Here is a 16,507-nt window from a genome sequence, read left to right as displayed (position 1 = left end):
TTGTTTTGTTTTATTCCCCCTAAGAAGACTCCTTCGGGAACTTCGAAGGGCTCGTCACACTCCGGTGTGACGGGGGGGTTCTTCTGCTGGTCCTCCTGTTCCTTCGGGAACGGGGCCTGTCTCCCCTTCTGAGAAGAAGAAGAAGACGGGGACCAAGGGTGTGCTGGCTACCGCTGGTACACCCTCGCCTGGTCTTGGCAGCTCTGCTGCTAAGCCAGGTACCGGCTCGGTTTCTCGTCCGCGAGAAGTTCCGAGTGTACGATCTCCTTCGGTGACCGTGCAGCCAAAGTTAAGACGCCTGAGTTCGCTCAGCGTCATGACCGAGGCACGGAGCAGAAGACTGTCGAGAGCCGCTCAGGTGACTCTCGCCAGGCCAGCGGCCGCTCTCGCAGCGACCAGCCGGTACCTCGGGTGGACGTGACGGTCTCTGACCGGCCACGGGTTGAGGCTGGGAAGAGGTCCCCCCAGGTCCCCTCGACCGACGGTACCAGCCTCGGCTGGTACCAGCGGTTTGACGTGCCGCGAGGACGCTCACTGGTCTCACGGCGAAAGCGAGCTCTGCAGGTCACCTGACCGCCGCTCCCACAGGGACCGGGCGGATACGGTGACCAGCAGCAGCTCGTCTGACGCACGGGACCGGGGTCGACGTGCTCAGTCGAGCCGCTCGCCACAGGTGAGCGGCACGGCCAGGCCTGCAGATCGATCCCCACCGCGGGTTGGTGATCGGCTGCAGCCCCCCACGTACGCTGGTCCTGCCAGCGAGCGGGGGGGGGGAGGCGTCAGGTCTGTCTCTCCACTACCTTCAACTTCCTCGGGCTACACCGGGAAGAGCGAGGTAGCTAGGAGTGATCGTGAGAGGTGCGCCGCTCACGATCCCGTCACGACGCCGCACGTGCCACGTATGGTCTTAGGACCAACCAGGACGTACGCGCAAGTGATTGGAGGCGACCGTCAGGGGGGGAGGGGGCAAAGGGTAGCGTCAGTTCTGTCTCTCCGATACCTTCAACTTGCCTCGGCATACGCCAGGAAGAGCGAGGTATATAGGAGTGATCGAGAGATGCGCCGCTCACGATCCCGTCACGACGCCGCACGTGCCAGGTTGGTCTTAGGACCAACCAGGACGTACGCGCAAGTGATTGGAGGCAACCGTCAGGGATCTGTTGCTGGTCCTTCTTCTGAAGGAGGAGGGTCCTGGGAGCTGTCTTGTTGGAGGGACTGGACGGTCCTACTCCTCAAGACGCTGTAACTTCCGAGATTCAGAGTAACTTTACCCAGGTTATTGCACTGATTCGTCAGCACAACGACCTGGGGGAAGGATCGCCGCTCCCACCAGCAGAGCCCATGTCTCTGCTCGAGTCGTTTTGGGGCTCGAGAGGGAACCCAAACCGACGGTGGGTTTGCCGCGATCGGAGCTTGCCGATTCTGTCTTGAACCAGACAGAGTCTCTCGTCTCCGGACAAGAAGGCTCTCTCAGTTCTGGCAGGTCGATCAAGCTACTTCCACCTCCTCTACTGCGACAGCGGCGTTTCTACGTGTCTTCGGACACCGTATTTAAATACTCCTTCGGTCCTCCTGAGAGGTTTCGACCTCGACGAGGACTGGAATGAGTCGGAGGACGGTATCGGCTCTCTCCTGTCAGGTGTCGATCAGCCCCACCCAGACGACGTTCACAGTGGCGGCAGACCCTTACCTACAGTGAGAGTTCGTAACCCTCCTCGGGAAAACGTTTCTCCTGACGATACGTTTTCCCAGACTCTGAGAGACCATCGCCGCAAGGCGATGGCTGCTCCTACTCTTCTCCAACTGCTAGTTCCACTGGGAAGGCGAGCGAGTATCCAATTCCTCCCCCATTCCCTCTCTCCTTAAGGCTACGAGGGAAAGGGGAAGGATCCTACAGAGATTTCTCTGTAGGATCCCACGTTGGGGACTGCGCTACCAGGGGGGACCTTCGGGTCCTACCTGACGTAAGCCCCGGTCGTTGAGGAGGGATCCTGCCCCATTCTTGTTTTCTACGGGAATCGAGAGGACCACCAGCCGATATCGTTTGACGAATTCGGTGGGGGTTTCGCAGACTGCTTAGAATTCTACGGAATTTCTAGCGCATTCAGAGTGTTAGAGTTTCTTACGATCTCCAAACACTTAGGCGAGACCATGGTCCAAAGTGAGCGAGACGAGTATCCCCGATATGTTACACGATAATCGGGAACCTCGCCTATGCTCGAATTCCTGGAATTTCTAGCATTAGGAAGAAGACTGCTGCTGAAAGAAGACTATCTCACAGTAGGCGACCAACCTGGAATAGAGAAGAACGGACGGGATATCCAGTTTGGCTTGAACTATCGTCTTAGTAAATTCTGTTCACCATTGAAGCTTTCCCTTCGAGGGAAGACTTCTTCACTCTCTTTGATAGAAGACCGAAGGTGGTCGATCTCCAATCCTTATTTTGTTTTCTTGAAGGAAAGAATTTAGGATGGAGATCGTTGTTCAGAATCCTACAAATATACTACGTATATTAACCTCGCGACATGATTCTGCTAAGCAGTTGAATGGTCCGAGGGGTAGGCGCATATCCTGGTTATTCTACGGATTGCGACTTAGACGAAAAGTATTCTAATTGAACTGCAACTCGGGTTGCCTGCAACCTCCCAGGAGTTTCCAGTTTCAATTTTATATACTTATGGTGTTGTCACAACAACACCATTTAAGCTTTTATATTTACCGAAATTCGTTTCGCATAAATATAATTGCTCGAGCATATCTTTTTATGCTCGGTGGTTCTAGCCGAACGCATTCCTTCGTGGAAAGGATTACTTGGCAACTCAGGATGACGAGTCAGCGACAGCTACTGCGTATTGAATTGCCCGAGGCATTTCAGTACCAGCTGCCGCTTTGAGATGGACGGTTGGTTATGTCTTTCTCACCTGCTTTGATTGAATACCAACCGTATCTCTGCCCAACAATCACGGACTTAAGTCTCTGATTAACGGGGATTCTCGCATACATGAATGACCATCTACTGCTGTGACGCTAGTATTCATCGTCTTCGGTATTGCGAGAATTTTAAACAGAGATATCTATTCGACTCTCATCTTTCTGTTTACCGCACGGTAACAGAATTCTGTAATAGTCTCTTGCTGCATCGTATCTCGATAATGCGAATGATTTTTGCGGAATCTGAGTTTGTCCTCAAAATATCTTGTATTCGGAGGTGTGCAATTGTTCATTGTTCACCCCGGATTAGCAGATGTATTGAAAGGACATCGCCTACTCCCACACCTGCCAGCTCTACTTCCAAACGTTCAGCCCATGAGAAGCAGTTCTTCAGGCGGCTCTCCCCTGTGTTTCATTACTGAAGAACGCCCCGCTTTCATTGCACAACGGACAGCAATGAAATGGCGGTTAGCGTTTTCAGTCATTTGTAAGCACAGGTTTAGAATCTTGAGATTCCTTCTCTCGATTCAGCTGGAAGACGTAGGTTGCATTCATTGCCTACCTTCGTCTTCAACGTCACATAGTGTTGTTTCTCCTTAAGCTGAGATTCAACGTCTATGAGATTTTCTTGCCATCAGGGACCTCGGTCTTTTGAAGGCAATTGACTTTCGCCTTTTGAGCTTATGCATTAAGAGAATCATCGCCGCGCCGTCCGGCATCGGTGACTAACAAATATTTTATTTGTTTGGTCTCTCAGCATAACTCTTTAAAGGGCGAAGGTCACGTGACTAACCCGGATGCTTGGACAACTTGCCTCTACTGATTCCGAACCAGTCAGTCGGCAGCTGTCAGAGCGCCCGAGTCAGTTACGAACTATGCTGTGGACTTAGTTCGGTTGTTCCAGAGCAATCATTACTTCGTCTTAATAGCTTGTCAGTATGAGTACTGTACATAACCAAAGTCGAGAAGAGGGATAGGTCATACGACTATTCCCTTCTTTTCGTCTTAGGTAACTGCATGACTTCTCTTGAGAAGTCAAGCACAAAGGGATGGGGATTTGTGACGCTCGATTTCGTACCGATCTTCGTAGCGAAGACTCAGAACCCTTCGGTAACTGATGATTGGTTCGAGTCCTTCACAATACCCTCCCTAATGGACTTCACCGCCTCCGATACGAAGGCTATGCTGCTTTGTCCTGTGAAGGCGCGACGGAGCTGTCTGAAGAAACTCGACACCCAGGATGAGTGTGGACGCCTCTTCATCATTCTCTCGCGTTCCGCAAGAACTTCTCCGTGGCGCAGGTAATGAAGGCAGGCGCCTGGTCCAACCGGACCGCATGCACCTCCTTCTACCTTCAGGATATTGCCCACAGTTCCTTGGATCTTTTTCCTTGGGAACCGTGGTGGTTGCTCAACACGTTGTGTAGTTAACCCAGACCCTCGCAGGCTGAACAGCATCGAGTCCTGGTGTGACCGTAAGAATGGATGAGGAATGAGAGTGTGACTGGCTCCTCTTCCCATCTTTTTCTTCCCTCTACCTCTGGGTAGAGGGACACGGACGTCACCCTGCTGGGTAAGGACGAGAATGCCAAGGTGAGCTACTCAATAGAGCACCATCCTATCCCTTTCAGTAGGGATAGGAGTAAATATCCACCACTTCCTCCAACAAGGGGGAGGAAGTGGATGCCAATTTGAGACAACCCATCATTTTATGATTGTCTCTTGCAAACAGGAACAAGTTCTTGCTTGCTGGTACGAAGAGATACGCTTGCCTCTCTCTTAGTACTTGGCCCAGAGGTCTGACCATTGATCCTGCGGTGCACACCCCGATCAATCGGACAGAGGTTTGGATCCCTCCCTTGCTCTTACGACCAGGGAGGCACTCCAGGGTTGGACGAACACCAGTCTGTTCACCAAAAAGACTCAGATTCCTCCCACCAAGAAGTGAGTCTTCCTATTGTTAAAGGACCGAGGGTTTGTATTACGTATCGGAACAAATGACAATTTGTTGAAAATTGCATTTTTCCTAACTATACAAACCTGAGGTCCTTTACATATAGTCCCACCTCATGCCACCCCTCACTCTGCAACTTTTTGCATGGGCCTAAAGCAAAAGTGATTCTTCACCTCTCGGGCGCGCGGGCGCGCGCACGATCGGACAAGCAGTTAACTACCGTTCTCTCCTTGTTCGAAGCTTACGACCGTCCCAGCTGCCGCTAGTTACCTTCCTATTGTTAAAGGACCTCAGGTTTGTATAGTTAGGAAAAATGCAATTTTCGACAAATTGTCATTTTCAGTACCTCCGTCTTAGGATTTTGGAAACTTCATGGCCGCTAAATATCCTAATTGTCTTTTGATTTATTGACTTGGATTTGTGGCTAGGCATACGCTATCTTAAATTGTTTTGAATATGATTCATTTTTGTATATCTGAATCTAGTTAGGCTAGTTTCAGAGGGTGTTGTCTGCTAAGATAGGGTGTGGCTACCGAAAGCTTCGGTAGTTCCGCATCGATATGCACGAGGGCTATGTGTCTTTCTTCTTTGTTGAGATTTGTCATGTAAGGAGTGTGAGACTTTGTAATCCGTAAGGAAGACGTATGATTCGTATGTACGCAATTAATCAGTAAACAAAGTCAGGGTAGGCTAACCTACCTGTAGACTTTATTTTGCATAACCCTGTAGTATGGCCTACGGGCTATAAATATGTCTCGGTGAGGTAATGCCCTTTACGTTATAGATTCCATCTGTACTCTTGGAATCTAAGGTGCTCGCTCTCCTATCATTGTGGTGAAGAGTGCTACTTCTGTAGTTGTTACTCCTAACCCTGTAATGTTGCCTTCGGGCCCTAAACAGTTTCTGTAGAGGGTATTGACCTTTCTCTGATACTCTATCGATTCGTAACTTAGAATCGAAAGTGCTGGCTTTGGAGAGCAAAAGTGAAGTGGCTAAGTGCAGTGACAGTGCCCCTTGTGTAGTGGAGGGTGCGTCAGATCGGCCTTATTTCGCCTTAGGCCGGGACCTCTGCTTGACTCCCAGGAACAGGGAGAGAGCATGTCGAAAGCCGAAGGAGGGTTACGAGGAACTCCCACCGATCTGACGTGCCTTCGGCAGACCTGAAGTTACTCCCAGGCTGCCAAAGTGCGTGCACGAATCCTGAAGGATTGCTTCTCGTCCTCCGAAGCGTCCTCCCTGCGCAGGGTTTGGAGCTTTCGGAAGGACTCGCGCCCTCTAAATAGAAGCTTTATAGAAGAGGACGTTTCACGTCCTCTCTCTCTCTCTCGTCATGCGTTGCAGTGAGAAGTAAGAATGCGAACGTCGCCTGAACTCGTGTACGTCTTTCCACCGAGAAAAGGGAAAGCAAGTCATATTAGCAGGACGCTTTGAGCGCGGACGTCCTAGCTTTGTTGCTGTGAGAATAAGCAAGGCGTTCCCGCGCCCCGCGTATTCTCACACGATCAACCCTTCACCTGAGACTGCTTCGGGCAGTCGGTTTTCTCTCCGAGATGTCTAATGCTCTTCCCTGAAGGCAGTTTCGCTTGCATTGACGCCTGTCAGGAGCGTGACGCTTTTCTGCACGCTTTTTTTTTTTGACGCTCTGCTTGGACGGGACGTTCGGATGGACGCCAGGCGCCGCGCGGTGCACGCCAAGCGCGCACCAGTAGACGCCGAGGCGAGCGCACGCCAGTGGTACCGAGCGCGAGCGGCCGCGCGCCAGCCAGTGGACGCCGAGAGTGCTCGCTGCTCGCCAGTGGACGCCGAGCGTGCTCGCTGCTAGCCAGGTGGACGCCGAGCGCGCGCGCCAGCGCACGCCAGGTGTGTCACCTGGCTGAACGTTTCTGAAGTCTTCAAGCTGATTTGGGCCTAAAGATTTTTTACCTAACTTCGGTGATCCCTTCTACATCGCCTGCGAAGAATGTGAAGTAAGCAGTGCTTCGGAGGAAGCTTAAAGTGAAAAGGCAACTTCGTTTTCGAAACCCAGCAAGACCACGGGTTTCGTGAATTATAGAGGTCTCTGTCAGTAATATTGCTTTTCGTAAAGTCCAGGATTGGATGGAGTTATGGAAAGCTCAAGGAAAGATCTCTTTTGCTCTACCGCAGTCAAGACTTTGCGGTAAGGCAGCTATGGGTTATGTAAAAGCTCGACATCCTGCACGTCAGGACTCTCGGCAACGTTCAGTAGGATTCTTGCAAAGGCACTCATCAAAAGGACGCTCTTCAGGAAAGCGCAAGACAGGACTTCCTTTGCCATACTGCCAATAAATTTTGATACGGGAGAGGAAGCTGGTTGGAGAGTTTCTTCCTCTTCCCAGGATAATTTTGCAAGCTTTTTAGCCCATCTGAAAGGGCTTTTCAGATGATAGATTTTGTTAGTGCCTAGTCGGACTACGCTGCCGAATTGAACATCGTCGTTCTACCTGTCGTAAGCCGTCTCTTAACAGGATTCTTGCCCCTTCCTCGTTTGAGACGGGAATCGAAAATAAAATGCTCGACTTCCTGGATTACGTTTTGTCAATTCAGTGAATTTCCCCCATTGACAATATACTATCGTTTTGTCAAGTAAGTGGGTATCCCCTCATTGACAAAATATCTCTTTGTCCCGTAAATGGGTTAGTTCTCATTGACAAACTTCTCATTAACTTTATATTGCGTAAGCGGATAAGCTCTTATTGACAAGATTCGGAAGAGCTCTCATTCATCATTCGCAGACTCGTACAAGAAAATAGACTTGTAGACTAAGTCAATGAACGCTTATGTCCAATAACATAAGAAGCTTGAGCTGTCCGCTTCAATTCTCTTGAGTTTTGTTTATGAACTTGCCTGTCAGATATGTATGTAGCTGTATTTCCGAATTCAGCTATAGTATATATGTCTGCCAGGTAAGTATGAAAAAACTTTATTGCAAATATAATATCATATTTTGCCTTGCGTTATTTTACTACTGGTTGGTTCAAGTCATATACGCTTGCTGTAGTTACCTCTTCGGATGGCAACCGAGAGGTCTATTGTCTATTATTTTAAGGACATTTAATCGTTACTCCCTGCAGCCTTCCAGGAGTTTCCGATTTATCTTTTACCGTTGTATGGTAGTGTTATGACGACACAAACGCATCTATATATTTAGCGTTTTCTGTTTCGCTTAAATATACCAGCTTGAGAGTCTCTTTATGCTAAAAATTACGGACCTATTTCTTCGTAGAATAGGGTAGCTGGCAACCCAGGCATAAAGTTAAGAGACGACGATCGTAAAAGCTGCTGCTGTCACTGTCCTCTCCGCCAGTCCAAACGAGGCAGTACCAGCTCGTTCGCTGTCATGCGCGGTAGGTTACGTCTCTCTCTCCTGCGGGATTGACTGACTAACCGTATCTCTGTGCTGGCAGTTACGTCTCTCTCTCTCCTGCGGGATTGACTGACTAACTGTATCTCTGCCCTACAATCACGGACTTTAGCCTAAGATTGAGGGGATTTCTTACATGAATGAATAAACATTGCATTCGTTTTGCCTTACTATGTTCTCAGAGATATCTCTTACTCCTTTCGGTGCTCGTTTACCGCACGGTATAGGACTACGAGTCTACGCAACATTTCACTATTATATGCTCTCTTGCTTAGGCAAAGCGCAGCCTTTTTAGGGAAGTAAACATACTGTGTGAGGAATGGATGAGCTTGCTGGGGACCATTTCCTTCCTAAAGAAGTTTGTTTCCCTGAATAGACTGCAATTCAGACCTCTTCAGTTTTTTCCTACCGGGAAACGGAAACTGAAATTTTATTAAAGATCTAGGAATGATTCTGAACATCTCTCGGTGCGTTAAGTATCACTTGAGGTGATAGAAAGAAGGTGCCCGGACATCTGGAGAGGGTTTCAGATGTCCTGGATCATAATCTGAAAGAAGTGGAAGCAATTCTGTCGTCCCTCCAGTCCTGGAAACGAGTTTTTGGAACCAGTGGTCCATATCAACTCTGATCTTCCACAGCTCTCTCATATCTTAGGAAGTATCTTCTCTCGGTCCCTGTTCGGGTTACGAGAAAGAGCCTATTATAACAACAGGCGTAGAATGTAACGATCCTCTAGAGGGTCGTTACAAGATTGCAAAAGTCCGTACGAATCGTCTCGATCGACGGCAGCAACTACTGACTTCCGAGTGGAATCTTTCTTTAGAAGTATGTTGAGAGTTATGGAGACTTTAGGGACGTCCTTTCATACATCTCTTCGCTATGATATTGAACAGGGATGGATGTTTAGTCTCTTTTCCCCTTTTTCAAACGCTTAGGAAATGTAATAAGATGATTTATACCATCACAGGGAGCGACAATGACGCTAAGCGCACATGTTGGCCTTCAAGATCCTAGATTCACAGAGGTCACGTCCTTCCAAGGACCTTTTCCAAGAGAGTCGGTCTACTTTAACACGAAAGGTACCTATAACCTCTCCGCTCTGAGTCTGACTACGTTCAGACTATCGAGATGTTGACAGCATAAGATTGCCGTCTTCCCTTTCCGTTTGAAGAATGGGATAAGCTGGCAGTCACAACTATTAAAGAATACGCAAATATGTTGTTGACGGCCTTTGGGCTCAGGGCTCAGAGATTTGCTTCTGTCAAACAACAAAGCCCTTCACGATCTTTGAGTTCTGTGGAATCTCGAAACTCGCTCACCATCTACTTTTTGTCTCACCTGTTTTCTCGGAGTCAGACACTCGTGCGAGATCAGGAGACACATAGTAGCCCTGAGTTTCTTGTTGACGAAGTCGGTTGCGTTTACACACCCCCGATGATCGTTTAACATGAGACCAGGTTGGACTGTCAGGCATTCGTCCTTCGGGACTGAATCGCCTTTTTGCTCCTCACTCCTTTCTCCTGGCACCAGAAGCTCGAGTCAGGAGTGGCTCAGGAGTTGATTCGCTAACGACGTTGGGTTGCGTTAATACCCCAAGGTTTGCTTAGCTTGAATCGCCCAGGCAGTCCAGACACTCATCCTTCAGCGAAGAATAGTGCCTTATGGTCTTCAGGGTACAGCCTTGCTGTCCTTGATTCGTCTGACTGGTCAACTGGTCGGTCACCTGACTTTAGTACAGACTGACTGACTGTGCATGTCCAGATCGAAGCTTTCAATATGGAACTTAGACATAGTCTGAAGTTCTTGATGTCAAAGCATTCGAACATCTCCTACCTGTTAACTTCTTGCACGTGATCAGGAAGGCCCTTTCTAACCACCCTAGATACGACAAAGAGGGTTAGTGAGGTTTTCAGCCATCGTCAGAAGTTTTGGCATTTAGAGAACACAATCGGTGCGTTCTCTAAGCCTTCCGTTGTGGCCTAAGAATGGAAACCCGTCTTGTTCTTGGGCCAGGAGCTTGGAATCAAGGATGGCACAAGTTATTGGGCAGGAGCCAGAGAGAGTCATGTGCCCTGTCAGGTCTCTCAAGTTTTATCTACATAAAACTCAAGAAAGTCGAAGTCGTACGGACAATCTGCAGTGTTCCGAAAAGACCAGACTTGCCCATATCGAAGAACACCCTGGCTTTATTGTTAAGGAGTTCTTTCAAAAAAGCTCCTTCATTGTGTTGGCACAAAGATTTGAAATCTTTTGATTTGAATGCTCACGAGGTGAGGGCGCGGCTCGGAAGCATTTCAACAGAGCATGGCACTCAGCAACATCCTGAGTACCATGTTTTAGCGAAGCAACTCTGTGTTCAATTCACACTCCCTGCGAGATGTGAAGATGGCATGTGAGATCTGCTGCTCGCTAGGGCCATACGTGTCTGCAGACACAATCTTGGGGGCAAGTAGTACCACTCATCCTATCCTGTAGAAAATGGTTAGGAAGAGCTCTTAATTTAGTAGTTGAGTCGCCGACAACGGTGACTTCTTAACTCTTAAGCCTTGGTTAACACACCTTAACTTTGGCTAGGTTGGTCAGGTGGTGATATATATTTTTATATATATATTTATTTTACTTCTTAGCCCTCATGGTATGGTCAATATGGTCTAGTCACGTCGTGGTCTCGCCCCTGTTGACAGATCATCTGGAGTGCACCAGCTATATAGGTCTCTACCTCGCTGGCAACTCTAGTAGCACAAGCAGACTTACGTGGCAATAACCACGAAGCCAGCAACGCTAACAGGTGGAACCAAGATGTAAATCATCTGCATGCATTTGTTTCCCAAAATCCTTCTATTCTGTCCCTTCCCACCTCCAACGGTGGGATTCAGCTATATATATATCTGACAGGTAAGTTTCATGAACAAAATGATATTGTTATGATACAATAAAGTTTGTTCATACTTACCTGGCAGATATATATAATTAAGTACCCACCCACCTCCCCTCAGGGGACAGTGGAAATAAAAATTATGAATAGAAAATGGGAATGGTTCCTGATACCCGCCTCCCAGCGGCGGGAATGGGTACTAACCACCTGGCCGACCACTGTGTGTGCCGGAAGTTTTTGAATTTCTGTCGGACTTCAGAAAATACAGCTATATATATATCTGCCAGGTAAGTATGAACAAACTTTATTGTATCATAACAATATCATTTTGCGAGTGTGTATGGAACATATTAAATTGCCTCATTGTCGTACATTGTCGTGGTGTTAGAGTACTCAAGTTCCCCCTAGCCATGCTGAGTTGTTTTATCCTTTGTTTTTGTGCAAGATAAATATCTGCAATTGCTAAGTAAATTAAATTACAGGGTTTGACTTGGGTTTTGGGGGGAGTGTAGCATAAACATGGTAAGTGTAAGACTGTTTCTTGGTTTCATTTTGCAGTTTTGTCTGCGGGGCCTTTTTTGCCAGGTTAATGGAGAGATTATATAAAGGTTGATATTGATTGTTTACTTTTTTTCTCTTTCTTTGCAGGAGGAACGGAATGCTGCAATGCAAGAGTACACGCTTGTGATGAGTGAACGTGACACCGTCCATAAGGAGATGGACAAACTGCAGGAGGAACTAACTCAGGCCAGTAAAAAGATCAAGACTATTGAACAGACCACAAATGACTCAAGCAAAGAGGTGATTCTCATAACAATGCACTTGAAAAGCTATTCATAGCTTATAATAATAAAGTACATGCTTAGTAAGATTCAGATGCATAGCAGATACCTATATTCATGACGTATTTTGCTTTTTTTTGTTGATGTAGTACTGTGTGCCTTTATGCTGACTTTAGGTGAGAGAGAGTGTAAAAGGATATTCCAGTAGGAATAATCATACTTAGTAAGTACGTAATTAATCCTTTACATATTATGATAAAATAGATATGCACAGTTATTGAATTGGCCGAGAATTTGATTCATTGAATCCACCAACACTTAGGATTGTGGTGATGAAATAAGTGGTACTGCTCATATAAACATTGGTGCGGAGAAGGGGGGAAAATCATCCTCATTTATGTGCTCCTCAGTATTTCCCTTTACATGATGATGTTATGAGATGTGTTAAGATCCCTCCATTCTCCTTTATCTAGTAGTTCTTCTGCTAAGATTACCTTTTAGTCAATCCACAATTGTCCTTGCCTTTTTCCTTTTCATAGCCATTTCAGCATACAGTTCTTCCCTGCTTGAGAACACTTTCTGACTTGAAAAATGCTTAAACACACTAAATGAGAACAAATAACTCATTCAGCAAAAGACATTTTAATGAATAAACAGTGCATGGATAATAAGGTATTACCGTAAGTGGCTTTCTGTATTTTTAATTAATCTAATTGTTACTGGCCATTTTTTCCATTTCAAAATATTTTATCAAGATCAAAGAGTACTGAGAATAGCCACTACTATTAAAGAGCAAATAATCATTATATTAACTCCTCTCTATTGTTACACTGATATTTAACAAAAAAAATAGCAAGGATAGTGGAAAATGTTGGCACCAGAATCATTTGCATAAATTTACCAGTTAAAATTTAACACTGGAAGCCTTATATACATACAATACAGTAGTAGTATGTAAAAAATAAACATATAATTGATAACATAAAGTATGATTTTACAAAAGAATACTTTTATTTGTTTTGTTTAGAGAAAACTTTACAGTCGATGTTATGGACATCACAGAGAAATCACCCAAAGTTTTCAGTGTGGTTTCCAAAATAAAAATCACCACTTGAGTTAGTGATACAATGAGAAGTTTGTTCCATCTCTAACCTTTTCAAAATACTTTTAGGACTTCTTAGGATTTTCGTTTGAATTGTCACATATGAAGGTATTCCATGACTATATCAGCAGATCGAGCACAATGCTTCAAGTAGTTTTGAAATTTGCTTTTATAGCTCAAGGGTATATGTTGTACTTTTGTTTTTAATGCTATGCTTATGTTTTGCAAGATTTCTGTAGACATACCTTTTTAGTTGCGTGAAACACACAAGAAGAGTACGTATAAGTCTTATAGCTATAGCTTTCTTTGAGTTGCCTTTTGTGTTACAGTGCTTATTAGTATCCAAGAGAATCGTGCCTTTATTGTAAGGAAAAATATAGTAGCACCTTTTAATTTATCTTACATCAAGTAGATTGCAAATCCATAATTAATGTGTAAACCTTTCAAAGTAAAGAATATAGAAGGAAGGAGGTTGTAATATGCTTTGATTGTAGAATTGGTATTTTATGGAATGCTGCAGTCTACACTGCTTCTATGTTTTATCACTGACATGCTTTGTATGATTGAATTTCATCTTCAGTCAGCATGAAGTAGTGCATCATTGACAGAGATTGCAAAATTGAGGTTAAATTTGCTTTGCCAGCTTAATGTAAGTCTGATGTAGAACTGAAAATCCAGTAGTTACACTTATTAAAAGTGGCAGTATAATAGAAAATTTAGTTCACCTTGAATACCAAAGATATTAGCTGTTCTAGCTATTATAGTTATACAACTGATCAAAGTTCAAATTATGCCAAGTGTAGTGCTCTTGAGAACTATGGGAAAACACTCCTTGCAACCAAATTTTTCAAAAGTGGCACTTGAAATATTTCATATCAAAAGACGTGGTACAGAAATATTTCAACATTGCCACTTTATATTATATGTATACTGTCGATACTGTAAATATAAATGGATATTTGGTTATAACAGTAATTTTAAGTGCAAAGAAACACTGGAACTGTGTATCAGTTGATAAATGAATTGAAGGTATTTAAGATTAAAGACTTGGAACATTGATATGCTTAGGAAAATTTTGTGTAATAAGTAATCAGATCTATGTTTGTCCTCCACTTTAGATTTAATATTCAAATATATTCTTTTTCATGTGTCAAGCTGGTAAGTGGTCAGTATATTTGTTTTTGCAATAGCGTAGAAACTTATGTTATAAATAAGAACAGTACAGTATGTAACACATGGCTTTCGGTTGAGCCATGCTCAATGTTGTTGTTGTGTAGATTAATTGTGCTTGATTTCTTCTGTGTTCTTAATACGCCATTACATCAACAGCGGGAATCTCTTCTGCTTCAAATTGAGATGCTTAAGAGAGAAATTGCAGCTTCACTTCATGATAGAGATAAAGCTATAAAAGAATGCAATGATCTTCGAGAGCGGTTTGGTGCTAAGGAAGATACCAATAAAGAGTGGGAAAGATCATATAAAGACTATGACTACAAGCAAGAAAGGTTGGTAAACTCTTTTGATTTTATAATAATACAAATCTGTAGGTGTATTTTCATGTCATTGAAGTTTGAAATACCCTCATGAATGGTAAAGTACAGATGGGAGAAATTAAACTTATTACGTAATGTACTTCTGGTATTTTCCATTCACTTTCAGAAGTAATTTTAACTGTGTCAGATGTAATATATTATCATAATTGTAGTTCCCAATATCTTTTCTCATAGTTTTAACTCTTGACATGGTAGTTGCATGTTTTTCCAGAATAAAAATTGTAATAGCATATAAAATGAGTGATCACAAGCCTGACTACTTGATGTGGTAGGAGTACTGTAGCAGCTGATATTAGTAGAAATCTTCAAATTCATCCAGAATTCTAGAGAAACAATATCTTGGTTTAAACCATCAGTGATATGTACTTAATGGCCTGTCATTCAAGTGGCATATTTGGTTTTATTTCCTATATATACAGAGATACATCTCTATTTAAGACATTATACAAATTGTGATTTTTATTTAAGACATGTCAGACAAATTGTGGTTTTAAGGTTTCCATCGATTTCCTTTTTGTTTCTCTCTCTCTCTCTCTCTCTCCTCTCTCTCTCTCTCTCTCTCTCTCTCTCTCTCTCTCTAATCATATCTGGTAGTGTTAACCGTATCTCTACAGTTACTGAATAAAAAAAAAAGACTTGGATGCCTCTGCATCTTACTATACTACAATGAAGAAAAAATGCTCTTTGTTTTAATTAGATGTCTCATGCTCCTAACAAAATTATTTTGATTTGTTATTGTTTTCTAAGCCTTTATATTTCATGCACCTAACAAAATTATTACTATAAGATTTCATGCTACTAACAAAATTACTTTAAGATTATTTTGACTTATTGTTTTTTAAGCTTTCATGACATTAGCATTTATTTTGCTGGTTGTGCTGCGCAATATCTTAAACTGAAATATAAAAATATCATATATTGCTTTAGAAACAAAGATAGATAAATAAAAGTCATAAAATATTGAAGTAAATGACAAGTTCACTGAAGTTTGGGAAATCATGCTAACTTGCAACACAGGATATTGGATCCCTCAGAGAGAAAATGGCAGCATTTAGTAATTCACTAACTATTGCAGTAGCATTATTGGTTGTTGTAAGTATTAGTGTAGCATTTCTGGCTAAACAGTAAACCAGACGTTTGTAAAATTCTTATATTAGAAACACTGTTGTTTACTGAATCTATATTCTTCTGCTGATATTTTCGTGTACCCAAGGTCTGCATATGAATGTTGCTTATCATTTGTTTCAAGTTGTGATGTTGGTAGTAGTATTGTTGTAATACTAAATAATTTTTTTTTATTCTGTTAAAGTATGTAATGTAATATTTGAACTAGTATTGTGAACCATAGCCTCATTTTCTCCCATATCCATAATATGAGTGGATTTCAAAGGCATTTTTTGATCTTCCAAGGAATACCATCACTTCAAAATACCCTGATGTGCTCACATATACATAGTATCAGATTCTGTATCAAAGTTATTGTAGACTGCTACCCTTCACATAGCCTTCCAGAACTTTATTCTTTGATAAGTGTAAAACTTTTGTTTTACACATTGTTTCTATTTTAGGGTGCTCTTCCATATGATTTTTGCATAAATATTCCATAATCATCCTTTTCTTCTTCTAGTCACTGTCTTCAACAATTTTATATTCTAAAGAGCAGATTTTTATAGATCTGTATATACATTATCAAAAGATCCTCCTTGTTCTCCTTCTTGTACTTGCTGTCCTACCAGCTCAGTAGCTGTATGAGACATTAAGGATATTGCAGTAATCTTACCTTCACACTACTCATTCCTGAAGCCATTACTAGTAAGATTGGCTGCTGTGTTAATACCACTGAACAACTTGTTAACCATCAAACTACTCTCAATAATATGGTGATTTTTAGATATTGGTCAATAAAATTTGAAGTGTTGGGTAGCCTTC

The 16,507-nt window shown here is 43.6% G+C and overlaps 1 protein-coding gene across 10 annotated transcripts in view; it reads left to right on the top strand.

The window, feature by feature from the left end:
* Window positions 1–16,507, top strand: part of LOC135221077 (disks large homolog 5-like) — a 625,627-nt gene that overhangs the window by 556,221 nt on the left and 52,899 nt on the right. For all 10 annotated transcript variants that reach the window (XR_010315871.1, XM_064258859.1, XM_064258857.1 and 7 more), the window contains 2 exons: window positions 11,790–11,942; window positions 14,355–14,530. Coding sequence is in view for 9 of the 10 variants with exons in the window: in XM_064258859.1 (XP_064114929.1) it covers window positions 11,790–11,942; window positions 14,355–14,530 (329 nt within the window). In the remaining variant the exon portion in view is untranslated. The remainder of the gene's footprint in view (window positions 1–11,789; window positions 11,943–14,354; window positions 14,531–16,507) is intronic.

The sequence above is a fragment of the Macrobrachium nipponense genome, chromosome 2 (genome assembly GCF_015104395.2).
Source record: "Macrobrachium nipponense isolate FS-2020 chromosome 2, ASM1510439v2, whole genome shotgun sequence".
Classification (NCBI taxonomy): Eukaryota; Metazoa; Arthropoda; class Malacostraca; order Decapoda; family Palaemonidae; genus Macrobrachium; species Macrobrachium nipponense.
The sequence above is the reverse complement of the archived record's forward strand: the minus strand, read 5'-3'. Positions and strand labels throughout refer to the sequence as shown.